A 12,754-nucleotide genomic window follows, 5' to 3' on the forward strand; every position below is an offset into this window, starting at 1 on the left:
TCCTACATGTATCATTCTCCTTTACTATCAGCGTAAGGAACATTTCTTTCTCTAACCCCAGTGAAAAACTGTTACGTTAACTCAGGACTTTATTTCCACACATTTTACACCTGCAGCGGACACTGCAAAATTCGTCTCAAAGCTTGAACTGTCAAATTGGCAGGCAGGACAGCAGCTGCTTCTTAAATAATTTATTTATTGCAGCATTTTTTTTTTCCTGAACACTGGTAAGAAGTTGACCTTTTCAGCCTGAACATTCATCTGTGATAGTCCCTTGTGGCAAAGGACAAACAAAAATGACCAAATGGAAAGTTATCTGAGCAGGAGATGGGGACTGTTAGAGAGTAGGGAAATTTTGCACCCTGGCAATCTCTAGAACTGAGAGGTGATCATTTATCTTTAGGAATCTGGTGCTTATCCATAGGGTAAATAAAACCCTAGCACCTCTCTTTTTCTCCCTAAATAGAATAAATAAAAGTTCAAACAGTATACTTCTCTTGGCTTTAAAAACTCAGGCTAGCGTTGTGCTACAAAGAGGAAGGTTTACATTAGTCATCATGAGGTTGGTTGACCTCTACTCCCAAGAAATCGCACTCACAGTTAACATGAACCCTATACTAGCCAGTGCCTTTTAGGAGTAGCTCTGAGAATAAAGCCCGTGAGAGATGGCTATACCATACAATGATTCTGTGTTTTCCTGTTGCAGAGAATTAGAATTATAACTCAGGAAGTTTGTGCCAAATGCATATCTGCCTCTCAGTCCAATTCTAAGACCATTTGCTGTGCCTGCCAATAAAGGAGGCAGGGAATAGGCTGTGGACTTTTTTCCTTTATTAAGTTACTTTTGAAAATAATTTTTCAATTTTACATGCACATGTATTTTTATAATTAGAAAAAAACAGACATTATTTGAGAAGCTTTAAAGCTGATAGAAAAACTGAAAAGCAGAAAATAAATAGAAATGAGGATATTATCATGGATGTTCCCACTGTCCAAAGACAACCTGCTCTCAGTTTGGTGTAATTCGCTTTAGCCCGGTTGCTAGGCATTTGAATTTTGCATACGTGGCAACCATACAAGTACGCTGTTTTGTATATATTCCATACTGTTCTACACTCTTGATAAATACTGTCCATGGTAACATAATATTCCATAAAATGAAGTACCAGAGTTTATCAACCTTTCCATTATTGTTGGTCATTTATGTTCTTTTCATATTCTCAGTTTAAAAGTTTCAGAGTATCTTTGAACTAAAGCATATTTCATATTTCAAACTTCTTCTATTTAAGCTTATTTCTCATAGTCCTATGAGTCAAATCACTGGGTCATCAGATAAGAACATCTTCGAGGTTTTAAATACATTATGAAAATATATCCCAGAAGCACTGTAGCCATGAACAATCAAGAAGCCCTCTTCATAGCAGCTCAGTGTTGAAACAGAGAAGCCAGCTAATGGTGAGATGCCAAGATCTGACAGAAGAGTATGACTTTACTAGCATCTGCTCTTATTCCACAGTATCTGACATGTTTGACCACATCAAGATCCCAGACGGATAAACTTGCCTTTGATGTAGGTCTACGGGAACACGCCACAGGTAAGTCAACGTGCCCTAGATCTGCTGCTCAGTGGGATCTTGGGCTGGGGGGGTTTGAGAAGGAGGCTGGACGCAAATCATCTGGGATTCCAAACCAACCTGGTCAAGAAATAGGTCTGATAGAACTCTGGAAAAGAAGAATAATAAAGAATGTTATTGGAATGCAGAATGAAAACATAGGAATGCAAAGTGAAGGTGAGCATGAGGCTTTAACCACAATCTGCCAGAGTCTCAAAGAAAAACAATTTTTAGGGTTAGATACTGAAAATAAGTAGAGAAGTTATTCCTGATAAAAACCAATGGTAATGAATAACCGCTTTAAAAAACAAAGCATAATGAAGGTTTACATAATAAAGTATAGTCTAGATTTTTTTAAAAAAGTAGTCCCATTTTATTCTGCATTGAATCAGCTATTTTTAAAGCAGTGTTTCCCAGATATTAGTCAATGATATCCACCTTCATAGATCTGCCATTCCTGTGCATCAGCTTTATTATTAATTTATATTTTTCCTTAAATTTACTTTTGTATTTAAACTTTTATAGACAAAACTAACATCATTGCTGTAAGTAGAAAACTGGTATTGCTTGCTATAAAAAAGAATATAATGTAAAGAAAACCATGTCACTCAATAATTGAAGAATGTTGGCAAATATTAGAAAAGTGTTCATGGTATACAAGCTCCAAACTGAAAACTTTGTTAGAGTCAAAAGGTTGAAAGTAGTAAAGGAAATTTCTCACTATATGACTCAGTGTTGTTTAACTGCCCTCCACTATTAGCACTATACATCATATAGCATGGGAAACACTGGCTATTTTTTTTTTATTTTAGTTCAATCAAAAATGACAGTCAAGTGGTGGATCCTAAAAAAGATGGTAACCAGGATGATGCAGGTTTAAATGAAGAACAGAGGACTAAGATAACTATCAACAAATGTTTCTAGTTAATCACACAAGGGGCTGACTTGCTGTAGGTTATTCCAAAGACCAGCGGAACAATGGATAGATGTTGAAAACAGGCCCATTTCATCTCAGTGAAGGAAGTCACTCTGTAATACCTGCAGTATCCAGCAAAGGAACAGCTGGCCTCGAGATGGAAGATGTTTCCTGTGGCTGGAAATATTCATGAGCAATCTGCCTGCCAAGGGCATTACGTATGTAATTTCTGCTCCGTTTAGAGGTTGGGCTTATGGACCAATCAGGACTCGTGGTTGCAAACAGCAGAAACTGACTCCGTTAACTCAAGCAGGAAGAGTTTACTGGAAGGCTGTTACATAGACCTGCTCTGAAGCTGAGCCCCAGGCTTAGAAATTGGGCAGGAAAAAAGGCCAGGGAAGAGCAAACAGCCTAGGTCACACGGCAGGAAGAGTCTCATTGGAGAAAGTCTTTAATATTATGACATTTTCCCCCAAATTGTTGGGGCCAAAGAAGGACAAAGTTCATGTAATTATTCTAAAACTATAGCAGTAAATAAGGAGATGGTCCAAGATTATCTGATTTTACATATGATTTAGAAAAAAAAATGTGTAGTTTAACCTGTTTTTAAAAATCTAGAATTTAACCTAGATTTAATCTGAGGGGGAAGGAATCTAGGGTTTACCCTGTATCTGTTATTTCTGGATCATACACAGTCATGTCCAAGAACACCTGACGTAAGCCCCCCACCTCTCCTTCTCTTCCCCTTTTTATACAGAGCAGAAGAGTGGGCCTGCCTCAGCCCGCTAAGTTTGGCTTTTGTTTCTTTGTTTTACTAAAGTCAGTTTATATTTGAATGTGATTTGAGGTTGCTTTGTTTTCAGCTAAAGCGTGTTATTCTTAAAATATAATTTCCTCTAAGGTGTTGTCAACCTTCACTGAAAATTACAAAATAAGTGAAGTGATGCATTCTGAGTGTAAGCTGACCTCTAAATATAAACCAACTGTCTGTCTTGGAGCACGTAATCAGAAAAGTCATATATGGTCATAATATTTATACCAATAAAATGACTAGACTTTTTGAGACTTGGGAAGAAATTTGAAAAATAACCACTTTCTAGTCATGTGTTCAGGAAACCTATTTTTTTGTTTTTAGTTACTAGAGGCTTCAGTAAAAATACAGGGAAATAGCAGAGAATATTACTCATTCTACCACTTTTTTTTACCCCAAATTCCTAAAATCAAACTTGGTATGAATTCTGCTAACAGATGAGGGAAACACATGCATCAACCCAGGTTCAAGCTGGCTTTTCAGAAGCGGCTAACATTGGCAGAAAGACAGGAGGACAGGGTTGACCAGGCGTTCATGAAAACCTCAGTTCAGTCGCTCAGTCGTGTCCGACTCTTCACGAGCCCATGAATCGCAGCACGCCAGGCCTCCCTGTCCATCACCATCTCCCGGAGTTCACCCAGACTCACGTCCATTGAGTCCGTGATGCCATCCAGCCATCTCATCCTCGGTCATCCCCTTCTCCTCCTGCCCCCAATCCCTCCCAGCATAAGAGTCTTTTCCAGTGAGTCAACTCTTCTCATGAGGTGGCCAAAGTACTGGAGTTTCAGCTTCAGCATCATTCCTTCCAAAGAAATCCCAGGACTGATCTCCTTCAGAATGGACTGGTTGGATCTCCTTGCAGTCCAAGGGACTCTCAAGAGTCTTCTCCAACACCACAGTTCAAAAGCATCAATTCTTCGGTGCTCAGCCTACTTCACAGTCCAACTCTCACATCCATACACGACCACAGGAAAAACCATAGCCTTGACTAGACGAACCTTAGTCGGCAAAGTAATGTCTCTGCTTTTGAATATGCTATTTAGGTTGGTCATAACTCTTCTTCCAAGGAGTAAGCATCTTTTAATTTCATGGCTGCAGTCACCATCTGCAGTGATTCTGGAGCCCCAAAAACTAAAGTCTGACACTGTTTCCCCATCTATTTCCCATGAAGTGATGGGACTAGATGCCATGATCTTCGTTTTCTGAATGTTGAGCTTTAGGCCAACTTTTTCGCTCTCCTCTTTCACTTTCATCAAGAGGCTTTTTAGTTCCTCTGCACTTTCTGCCATAAGGATGATGCCATCTGCATATCTGAGGTCACTGATATTTCTCCCGGCAATCTTGATTCCAGCTTGTGCTTCTTCCAGCCCAGTGTTTCTCATGATGTACTCTGCATAGAAGTTAAATAAGCAGGGTGACAATATACAGCCTTGACGTACTCCTTTTCCTATTTGGAACCAGCCTGTTGTTCCATGCCCAGTTCTAGCTGTTGCTTCCTGACCTGCATACAGATTTCTCAAGAGGCAGGTCAGGTGGTCTGGTATTCCCATCTCTTTCAGAATTTTCCACAGTTTATTGTGATCCATACAATCAAAGGCTTTGGCATAGTCAATAAAGCAGAAATAGATGTTTTTCTGGAACTCTCTTGCTTTATTCATGATCCAGCCCATGTTGGCAATTTGATCTCTGGTTCCTCTGCCTTTTCTAAAACCAGCTTGAACAGCAGGGAGTTCACGGTTCATGTATTGCTGAAGCCTGGCTTGGAGAATTTTGAGCATTCCTTTGCTAGCATGTGAGATGAGTGCAATTGTGTGGTAGTTTGAGCATTCTTTGGCATTGCCTTTCTTTGTGATTGGAATGAAAACTGACCTTTTCCAGTCCTGTGGCCACTGCTGAGTTTTCCAAATTTGCTGGCATATTGAGTGCAGCACTTTGAAAGCATCATCTTTCAGGATTTGAAACAGCTCAATTGGAATTCCATCACCTCCACTAGCTTTGTTCGTAATGATGCTTTCTAAGGCCCACTTGACTTCACTTGCCAAGATGTCTGGTTCTAGATTAGTGATCATATCATCATGACTATCTGGGTCGTGAAGATCTTTTTTGTACAATTCTTCTGTATATTCTTGCCATCTCTTCTTAATATCTTCTGCTTCTGTTAGGTCCAGACCATTTCTGTCCTTTATGGAGCCCATCCTTGCATGAAATGTTCCCTTGGTATCTCTAATTTTCTTGAAGAGATCTCTAGTCTTTCCCAATCTGTTGTTTTCCTCTATTTCTTTGCATTGATCACTGAAGAAGGCTTTCTTATCTCTTCTTGCTATTCTTTGGAACTCTGCATTCAGATGCTTATATCTTTCCTTTTCTCCTTTGCTTTTCGCCTCTCTTCTCTTCACAGCTATTTGTAAGGCCTCCCCAGACAGCCATTTTGCTTTTTTGCATTTCTTTTCCATGGGGATTGTCTTGATCCCTGTCTCCTGTACTGTACAGTGTCACAAACCTCATTCCATAGTTCATCAGGCACTCTATCTATCAGATCTAGGCCCTTAAATCTATTTCTCACTTCCACTGTATAATCATAAGGGATTTGATTTAGGTCATACCTGAATGGTCTAGTGGTTTTCCCTACTTTCTTCAATTTCAGTCTGAATTTGGTAATAAGGAGTTCATGATCTGAGCCATAGTCAGCTCCTGGTCTTGTTTTTGTTGACTGTACAGAGCTTCTCCATCTTTGGCTGCAAAGAATATAATCAATCTGATTTTGGTATTGACCATCTGGTGATGTCCATGAGTAGAGTCTTCTCTTGTGTTGTTGGAAGAGGGTGTTTGCTATGACCAGTGCATTTTCTTGGCAAAACTCTATTAGCCTTTGCCCTGCTTCATTCTGTATTCCAAGGCCAAATTTGCCTGTTACTCCAGGTGTTTCTTGACTTCCTACTTTTGCATTCCAGTCCCCTATAATGAAAAGGACATCTTTTTTGGGTGTTAGTTCTAAAAGGTCTTGTAGGTCTTCATAAAACCGTTCTACTTCAGCTTCTTCAGCATTACTGGTTGGGGCATAGACTTGGATAACTGTGATATTGAATGGTTTGCCTTGGATACGAACAGAGATCATTCTGTCGTTTTTCAGATTGCATCCAAGTACTGCATTTCGGACTCTTTTGTTGACCATGATGGCTACTCCATTTCTTCTGAAGGATTCCTGCCCGCGGTAGTAGATATAATGGTCATCTGAGTTAAATTTACCCATTCTAGTCCATTTTAGTTTGCTGATTCCTAAAATGTTGACAGTCACCCTTGCCATCTCTTGTTTGACCACTTCCAATTTGCCTTGATTCATGGACCTGACATTCCAGTTTCCTATGCAATATTGCTCTTTACAGCATCGGATCTTGCTTCTATCACCAGTCACATCCACAACTGGGTATTGCTTTTGCTTTGGCTCCATCCCTTCATTCTTTCTGTAGTTATTTCTCCTCTGATCTCCAGTAGCATATTGGGCACCTAATGACCTGGGGAGTTCCTCTTTTGGTATCCACATGAAAACCTAGAGCCTAAAATAATTTATTTTACCTCCCTCATCCCCAACCCATTTCATATTCAGCTTGAAGAAAGTCAGCTTGGTATGTGTGGGAGAGGGAAATAACTTCCCGGCAGCTCAGATACAGTTCAGTATGGCCTGGGGTGAGTCTTCTCTCCTTAAAAGGAGGGTTGCTCAGGAACCAACAGAATAGCATTGCTTTGCTTACCCAGGTCATCCTGGGAATGCACTTTTGACTCAGAAGCCACTTCTGAATTGAAAACAATAGTTGAGTTCAATGTCTAGGAGAATGTGAGGAGAAGTTTGAAAGCAGTTTCTTGAATATTTCTGGAAGCGTTTCCCCTGCATAGTGGATAATAAGTGATTTGACTGACTTAACAGAACTGATGACCATTTTGCCCTTGGTTTTGCTTAAGGAGTTCTTTCTTTTTTTCCCTTTCGAAAGTTTTTGTTGTTGTTTTCTAGACATAGATTTAGGATTAGTTTAGAATTGGGGGAAAAAAACATTTTAGGATCCTCAACTGGCCCCACATACCCTACTGACTTAGGGATTGGCCCATTCCTGGGCTCCAGACCACTGCCCTGCTCCCAGGAGAGGGTGAGAGAGCAAAGGTGCCCTTCTCCTATGCATCTCTTTAGGACCCCTTCATCCTGATCCCCCTCAGTGGTCCAGTGCACATGATGGATACTCACCTGTCATTTTCCTCTTTGAATGCAGAGACCAGCCTCTTCCGTTATAAAATTTTAAGTCTAATTAAAGTGTAATCAATGTTATCATATTTATTTATTCAAAGTGAATCAAAGTAATACCTGAACATAAAGAGAGACATAGTGCTCTTTTGCGTAAGGAAAGCATCTACCTCTTGCCCCGCCCCTCCCTCTTCTGGACCCCCGCCTCTCAGGCATCCAGTTTCAGCTCCTCCAGTATGTTCCCCACTGTGCATAGTCATAGGGCTTACTGCTCTTTAGTTATTCTTTCCAGATTGGGCATGATATATTGATGTCCTAAAAGAATAATAAAAATGTACCTCTTGTGCTCCTCTCTTCTCTGTTTTCTCCTTCCACCTGCCTAGTATATTTGCACCTATTTTTTATATAACTATCAAGTCAATATTAACTACTTACATTGGCATAACTGTAACTTTTATTTGCAAATGAGACTCATGCTATACTATGGTCAGTTCACTTTGTGGTATTACCTTTGTGCTTTCCACTACTTAATAATTGACTTGTTTGTTGCTTTACTTTCCATGACCTAGTCATTTATTTCCAAACTGTCCCATAGAACAGTAACTGTCCCTGATTAGATTCGGTCACAATAGCTATTCTGTTGGTTACATCTTCTTAGAAACATACACCATCATGAGGGAAATTCCTGTTTCCTCTCTCCAAGATTCTGTATTTCCCAGATCTCATGTTTTCCTCCTTTATTGGTTGATCACACCATTTTGGGGGAGCCCTTTTCCAGTAACTTTTACAGAAAATATCCATGGGAGACAAATTGTTGTCTGAAAGTTTCTTAATTTCAGCTTCACAAGTAATTCATAGAAGCATTCTATATGGGAAATATTTTTTTCTCAGCACCCTGAAGGTTTTTTGTTTTCTTCTAGCTTTTGGTCTGGCTGTTGAGACGTCTGTCCACATTATGCTTCCTGATCCTTTGTGTGTGACCTGTTTATATTTTCTGAGCTACCTGGATCTTCTCTTTTGCCCTGATGTCTACAGTTCCACAGTGCTGTCTTGTCCTGGATCTTTCTTGTTCTTTTCTTTCTTTTCTTTCTTTCTTGTTCTTAGTCTCACAGGAGTGGACCCTGGTGTGTGTGCATGTGTGTGTCTGTTCTCCACTGTGCTAGGGACTCTGCAGGTCCCTTCATTCTAAAAATGTTTGTCTTTCAGCCTTGGGAAAAGTTAAATATCTCTTAGTTGATGTTCTCCCTTCATGTTCTCTTACTGCTTTCTGAAATTCCTCTAGGTCGGTTTCCTAATTTTCTTTGCAGTCTTGTTTCTAATCTGCTTTTCTTCATTCTTCATTGTGGGAAAAATTTTCAACTTTATCCTATAACTTTCCTGTTTCTTTCTCTCTTTTTCAGAATCAGAGATTTTTTTCTCTTTGAAGGGACCCTTCATGGATACTCTCCTAGCTGCTTCATGAATGTTACTTTTCCTTATGCCTCTGAGATTATTAATTCTAAGATTTGTTTGAAGTTATCTTTAGCTCTCTGTAATCTTCATTTTTCCCCTTTCCCCACTTTTTGGTTTATTCCTGTTGTTCATGTTAGAGACTTTCCTTACATGTCGGCTTATCCCTGGTCCCAGCTGATGTTTAGATCAAGGCAGTAAAAACCGACAGGAAGCCCCAACTGTGTGAGTAGCTTGCCATGTGTTAGGTTTCACTTTGGGATAATCTAGCAGGGACCTGGACATTGCACTGGATATGCCCAAACAGCAGTATGGTTTTTGTTGGGTAGTTTTGCTTCCAAACTAAACAGTAATCTTCATTTGGGCGGGGGTGGTTCAGCATCACAGCTGGCATTCTGGAAGCTGAGGAATGGAGGTAGAGGAAAGGGAGCTGAGATTTTACTGATCAGAGCACAGAATTCTAATTATTCTCCATTTTCAGCGATACTCTTTACTTCCATGTCTGACACTGCCTGATACCTGGAGTGGTTTGTCATTCCACGGATATCACTTCTATTCTTCTGTAGGGTGGAGGAGGAAGAGTCGCCTGGCCTGCAGGATAGAGAAAAAGATCAAATGTTCCCTTAAAACTTTCAGCCACTCCTCCTGTTTTCAACCCCATCTTCTATGGTTGCCTTCACAAGGAACTGCTACCTCCAATTTCACAGAATTTCTGGAGAATATGTAGCAGGAGTGGACTTACTTCTTAGGATCAACTTCTCAATCCATTTTCTGACCCAGAGACTGGAGTTGTAGCTTTGTCTTGGCTAAAAGCGTCTTTTGACATTCCTTTCCCCAAAATATCGATTTTTCTCCTTTGCTATTTATTTCTTACCTGCTGTCTTAGACCTTATAGATTTAGACCTTTTGATTTTTTCTGATTTTTTTAAGTGAAATTACTGATGATTTAGTAGAATTTCATAAGGAAGGGGTGAGGCAAAGATAACGGTCTGTAAGTGGTCAGTAGACCAGCAAAGTTATTTCTGAAATATTTGTAGGTGCATATGAAAAAAATATCATTTTTCTGTATGTATTAAAAATATTCAAAGGCTTCTGTAGCTTTTGGGCTCCAGTATTCTTCTCCAAACACTATCTTTCTGTTTGTAAAGAAAATGAAAGTGATAAACATAATCAAGGGCAGACGTGGGGGTAACTGGAATGCTTATAGATAAATAGAAATTGAGGTCTGGAGGGTGCGTGCGTGTGTGCGTGCGTGTGTGTGTGTGTGTGTGTGTGTGTGTGTGTGTTTCAGGGATTCTCAACAGGAGGGAGAATGAGGGGCAGAGTTAGGGACATTGACTTCTGTGATGCAGTCACTAATTCAAGGAGCCTTTGTGTAGGAGAAGCCTGTTGGTGGACCATTCATCCTGCTTCCAAGCAGAGGTCTGAGGGAGAAAAGGTTCGAATTGGTGATGACCTCATCCTCGTCAGTGTGTCCTCTGAAAGATACCTTGTAAGTACCTCCTAACACAAGCATCTTTCATTTCCAGACTTGTTTCTTTTAGGAATGGATGGCCAGGGAAAACAGAACCACATCAGATTGGGTAGGATAAGATTAGCTTTACACAGTATACTTGAGACATGATGAAATTGTCTCTCCTGCCATATTATCATGGGGCCTGGAATGTAACTTTACTTTTTTTTTTTTAGATTAAAGCACTGTTCCCAGCTTAAATGCCCCCAGGCACTTCCTAAAAAGCCAACAATTGACACAGTAGTTACCTTTAATAGTAGTGTTAGCTGTTCAGTCTTCCAACTCTTTGTGACCCCATGGAATGTAGCCTTCCAGGCTTCTCTGTCCAAGGAATTTTCCAGGCAAGCATACTGGAATGGATAGCCACTCCCTTCTCCAGGGGATCTTCCTGACCCTGGGGTCAAACCCGGATCTCCTGCATTGCAGGCAGATTCTTTACCATCTGAGCCACCAGGGACTCAGTTTATCACTTTGGTTAGCTCTTGTCTAATTAGGAACAAGCCAGAAAGTGTTGGATATAAAACCATAACTGGAGGGAGAAAGAGAATTGGACATGTTTCAGAGTGTGGGATGTCACAGTGGTTGGAAGAGGCAGGTGAAATTTTGCCCCTGGTAGTGGTGCTTGCATACCATACAAGATGTCAAGCAGCACTGACATCAGGCCCTTAAGGGATGGGGGCAATTCCTTACGGATCAGAGAAATGTCAGAGATAAGTTTTTAAGCTTCCCAGCACCAGTTCTGCCAGCAGATTTTACTTTGCCTAGACCAAAGGCTGGATTAATTTTTCCCATTTGTAAGTCCCCTTCTCCTGCCAAGGATAGATGTTTTGTAACTTCCTGTTGAATTTGAGATCCAGCTGAGGGGATGAAGTCAGCATGTCTGCCACCTCTGTAGCTGAATACTTCCTCTTCCCTGAATAAAGTGTCCCACTTTGAAACTGCTTCGAGATGGGATGGAGCAATCTCCCACAGCCTAGGTAGAAAAAGCCTGATGAGAGTAAGGCTGTTTAATTCAACCCTTGAAATTCTAGGTGAGCTGCTTCTGTCAGGCCTGGCCTGGTGATTTAAAGGATGTCTCATTTCTGTTTCTGCTGCAGCATCTCTCGATATCAAATGGTAACATACAAGTGGATGCCTCCTTTATGCAGACACTCTGGAATGTACATCCTACGTGCTCAGGAAGTAGCATTGAAGAAGGTGTGCTTCTCTCTTGTGTTCACCTCTCAGCCTGCCTGTTTGTCTTATGCTGCGTATATTGACGTATTTTGCGACTTTCCAGTTCTGGCACGGGTGTCTCAGTACCCACTTAGTATGATTTTTGGTTCACCTGAATTCCTTTCTCTCGTGTTAATATGGGTTATTTCCTGTCCTGATTTCTGATTTCATGAGCACTTCTGAGATGATTTTACAATTCTTTCAATGTACCATTGTTTTGGCACTGTGTGCGTTCAGGACCTTGGAGACATACCTTTCTTCTTCCACTGACTTTTCAGTTTTATTTATGGTTATAAGTATACAGACCTTAGCAGGTTCAATTTTAGAAGACATTATTTGCCAAGAAGGTGATATTTTTTATATTTCTCCCCAATGCATCTCTCTCTACAGGTGGGAGGAGGACTTTCTCTATAATAAAAGGATGTTTGGCCATTTGTTTTTATTTATATTTATGGAAGGCCATTTAAAAATAACAAATGGCATTTTCTCCATATTTTATTTTTCCCTTAGAAGTAAGATCATCAAAGTTTGTTCAGCACATTCTATTTTTTGAGCTAGGCAAAGTCAATAACACCTTTCAAGTTATATAATAAATATACTGGCCTTATTTTACTCATGGGTAATATCACTGCTGAGCAGGATAATCAGATGCCAGTGACCTAAGGGTTATGACATCACATTCTAGCACTTTATAGCAAGATCAGAATTTTTTTAAAATACTCATATCACAGGTTCTAACCCTATTTTAAATCTTGAGTCTGTGAAACCTCTTTCTATTAGATGATGTTGGAAAATGGAAAATTGAGAGTTGTCAAGGTGATACCCCAGTTTCAGGAGGCATCACAGCTAACTTGAAAAATGAGGAACAGCAAATTTTTAACACTTTTGGCAACTGAAGGATGGCTTTTCAAAGGCAGGATGTGTTCAGCTCTCTTCTTTCACACCAGAATTCACCCACTGCTCTAAATGTTTTGTCAGTCATTCCCTTTCTCTCAGGAACCAAGGA

At 40.2% G+C, this 12,754-nt stretch overlaps 1 protein-coding gene across 1 annotated transcript in view; it reads left to right on the forward strand.

Moving 5' to 3' along the window:
• The window catches only part of RYR3 (ryanodine receptor 3), a 461,863-nt gene that overhangs the window by 135,814 nt on the left and 313,295 nt on the right, over window positions 1-12,754 (forward strand). Inside the window, exons 5-7 of the mRNA XM_018053769.1 lie at window positions 1,517-1,595; window positions 10,400-10,512; window positions 11,631-11,730. Coding sequence (XP_017909258.1) covers window positions 1,517-1,595; window positions 10,400-10,512; window positions 11,631-11,730 — 292 coding nt within the window. The remainder of the gene's footprint in view (window positions 1-1,516; window positions 1,596-10,399; window positions 10,513-11,630; window positions 11,731-12,754) is intronic.

This window comes from Capra hircus, chromosome 10 (genome assembly GCF_001704415.2).
Source record: "Capra hircus breed San Clemente chromosome 10, ASM170441v1, whole genome shotgun sequence".
NCBI lineage: Eukaryota > Metazoa > Chordata > Mammalia > Artiodactyla > Bovidae > Capra > Capra hircus.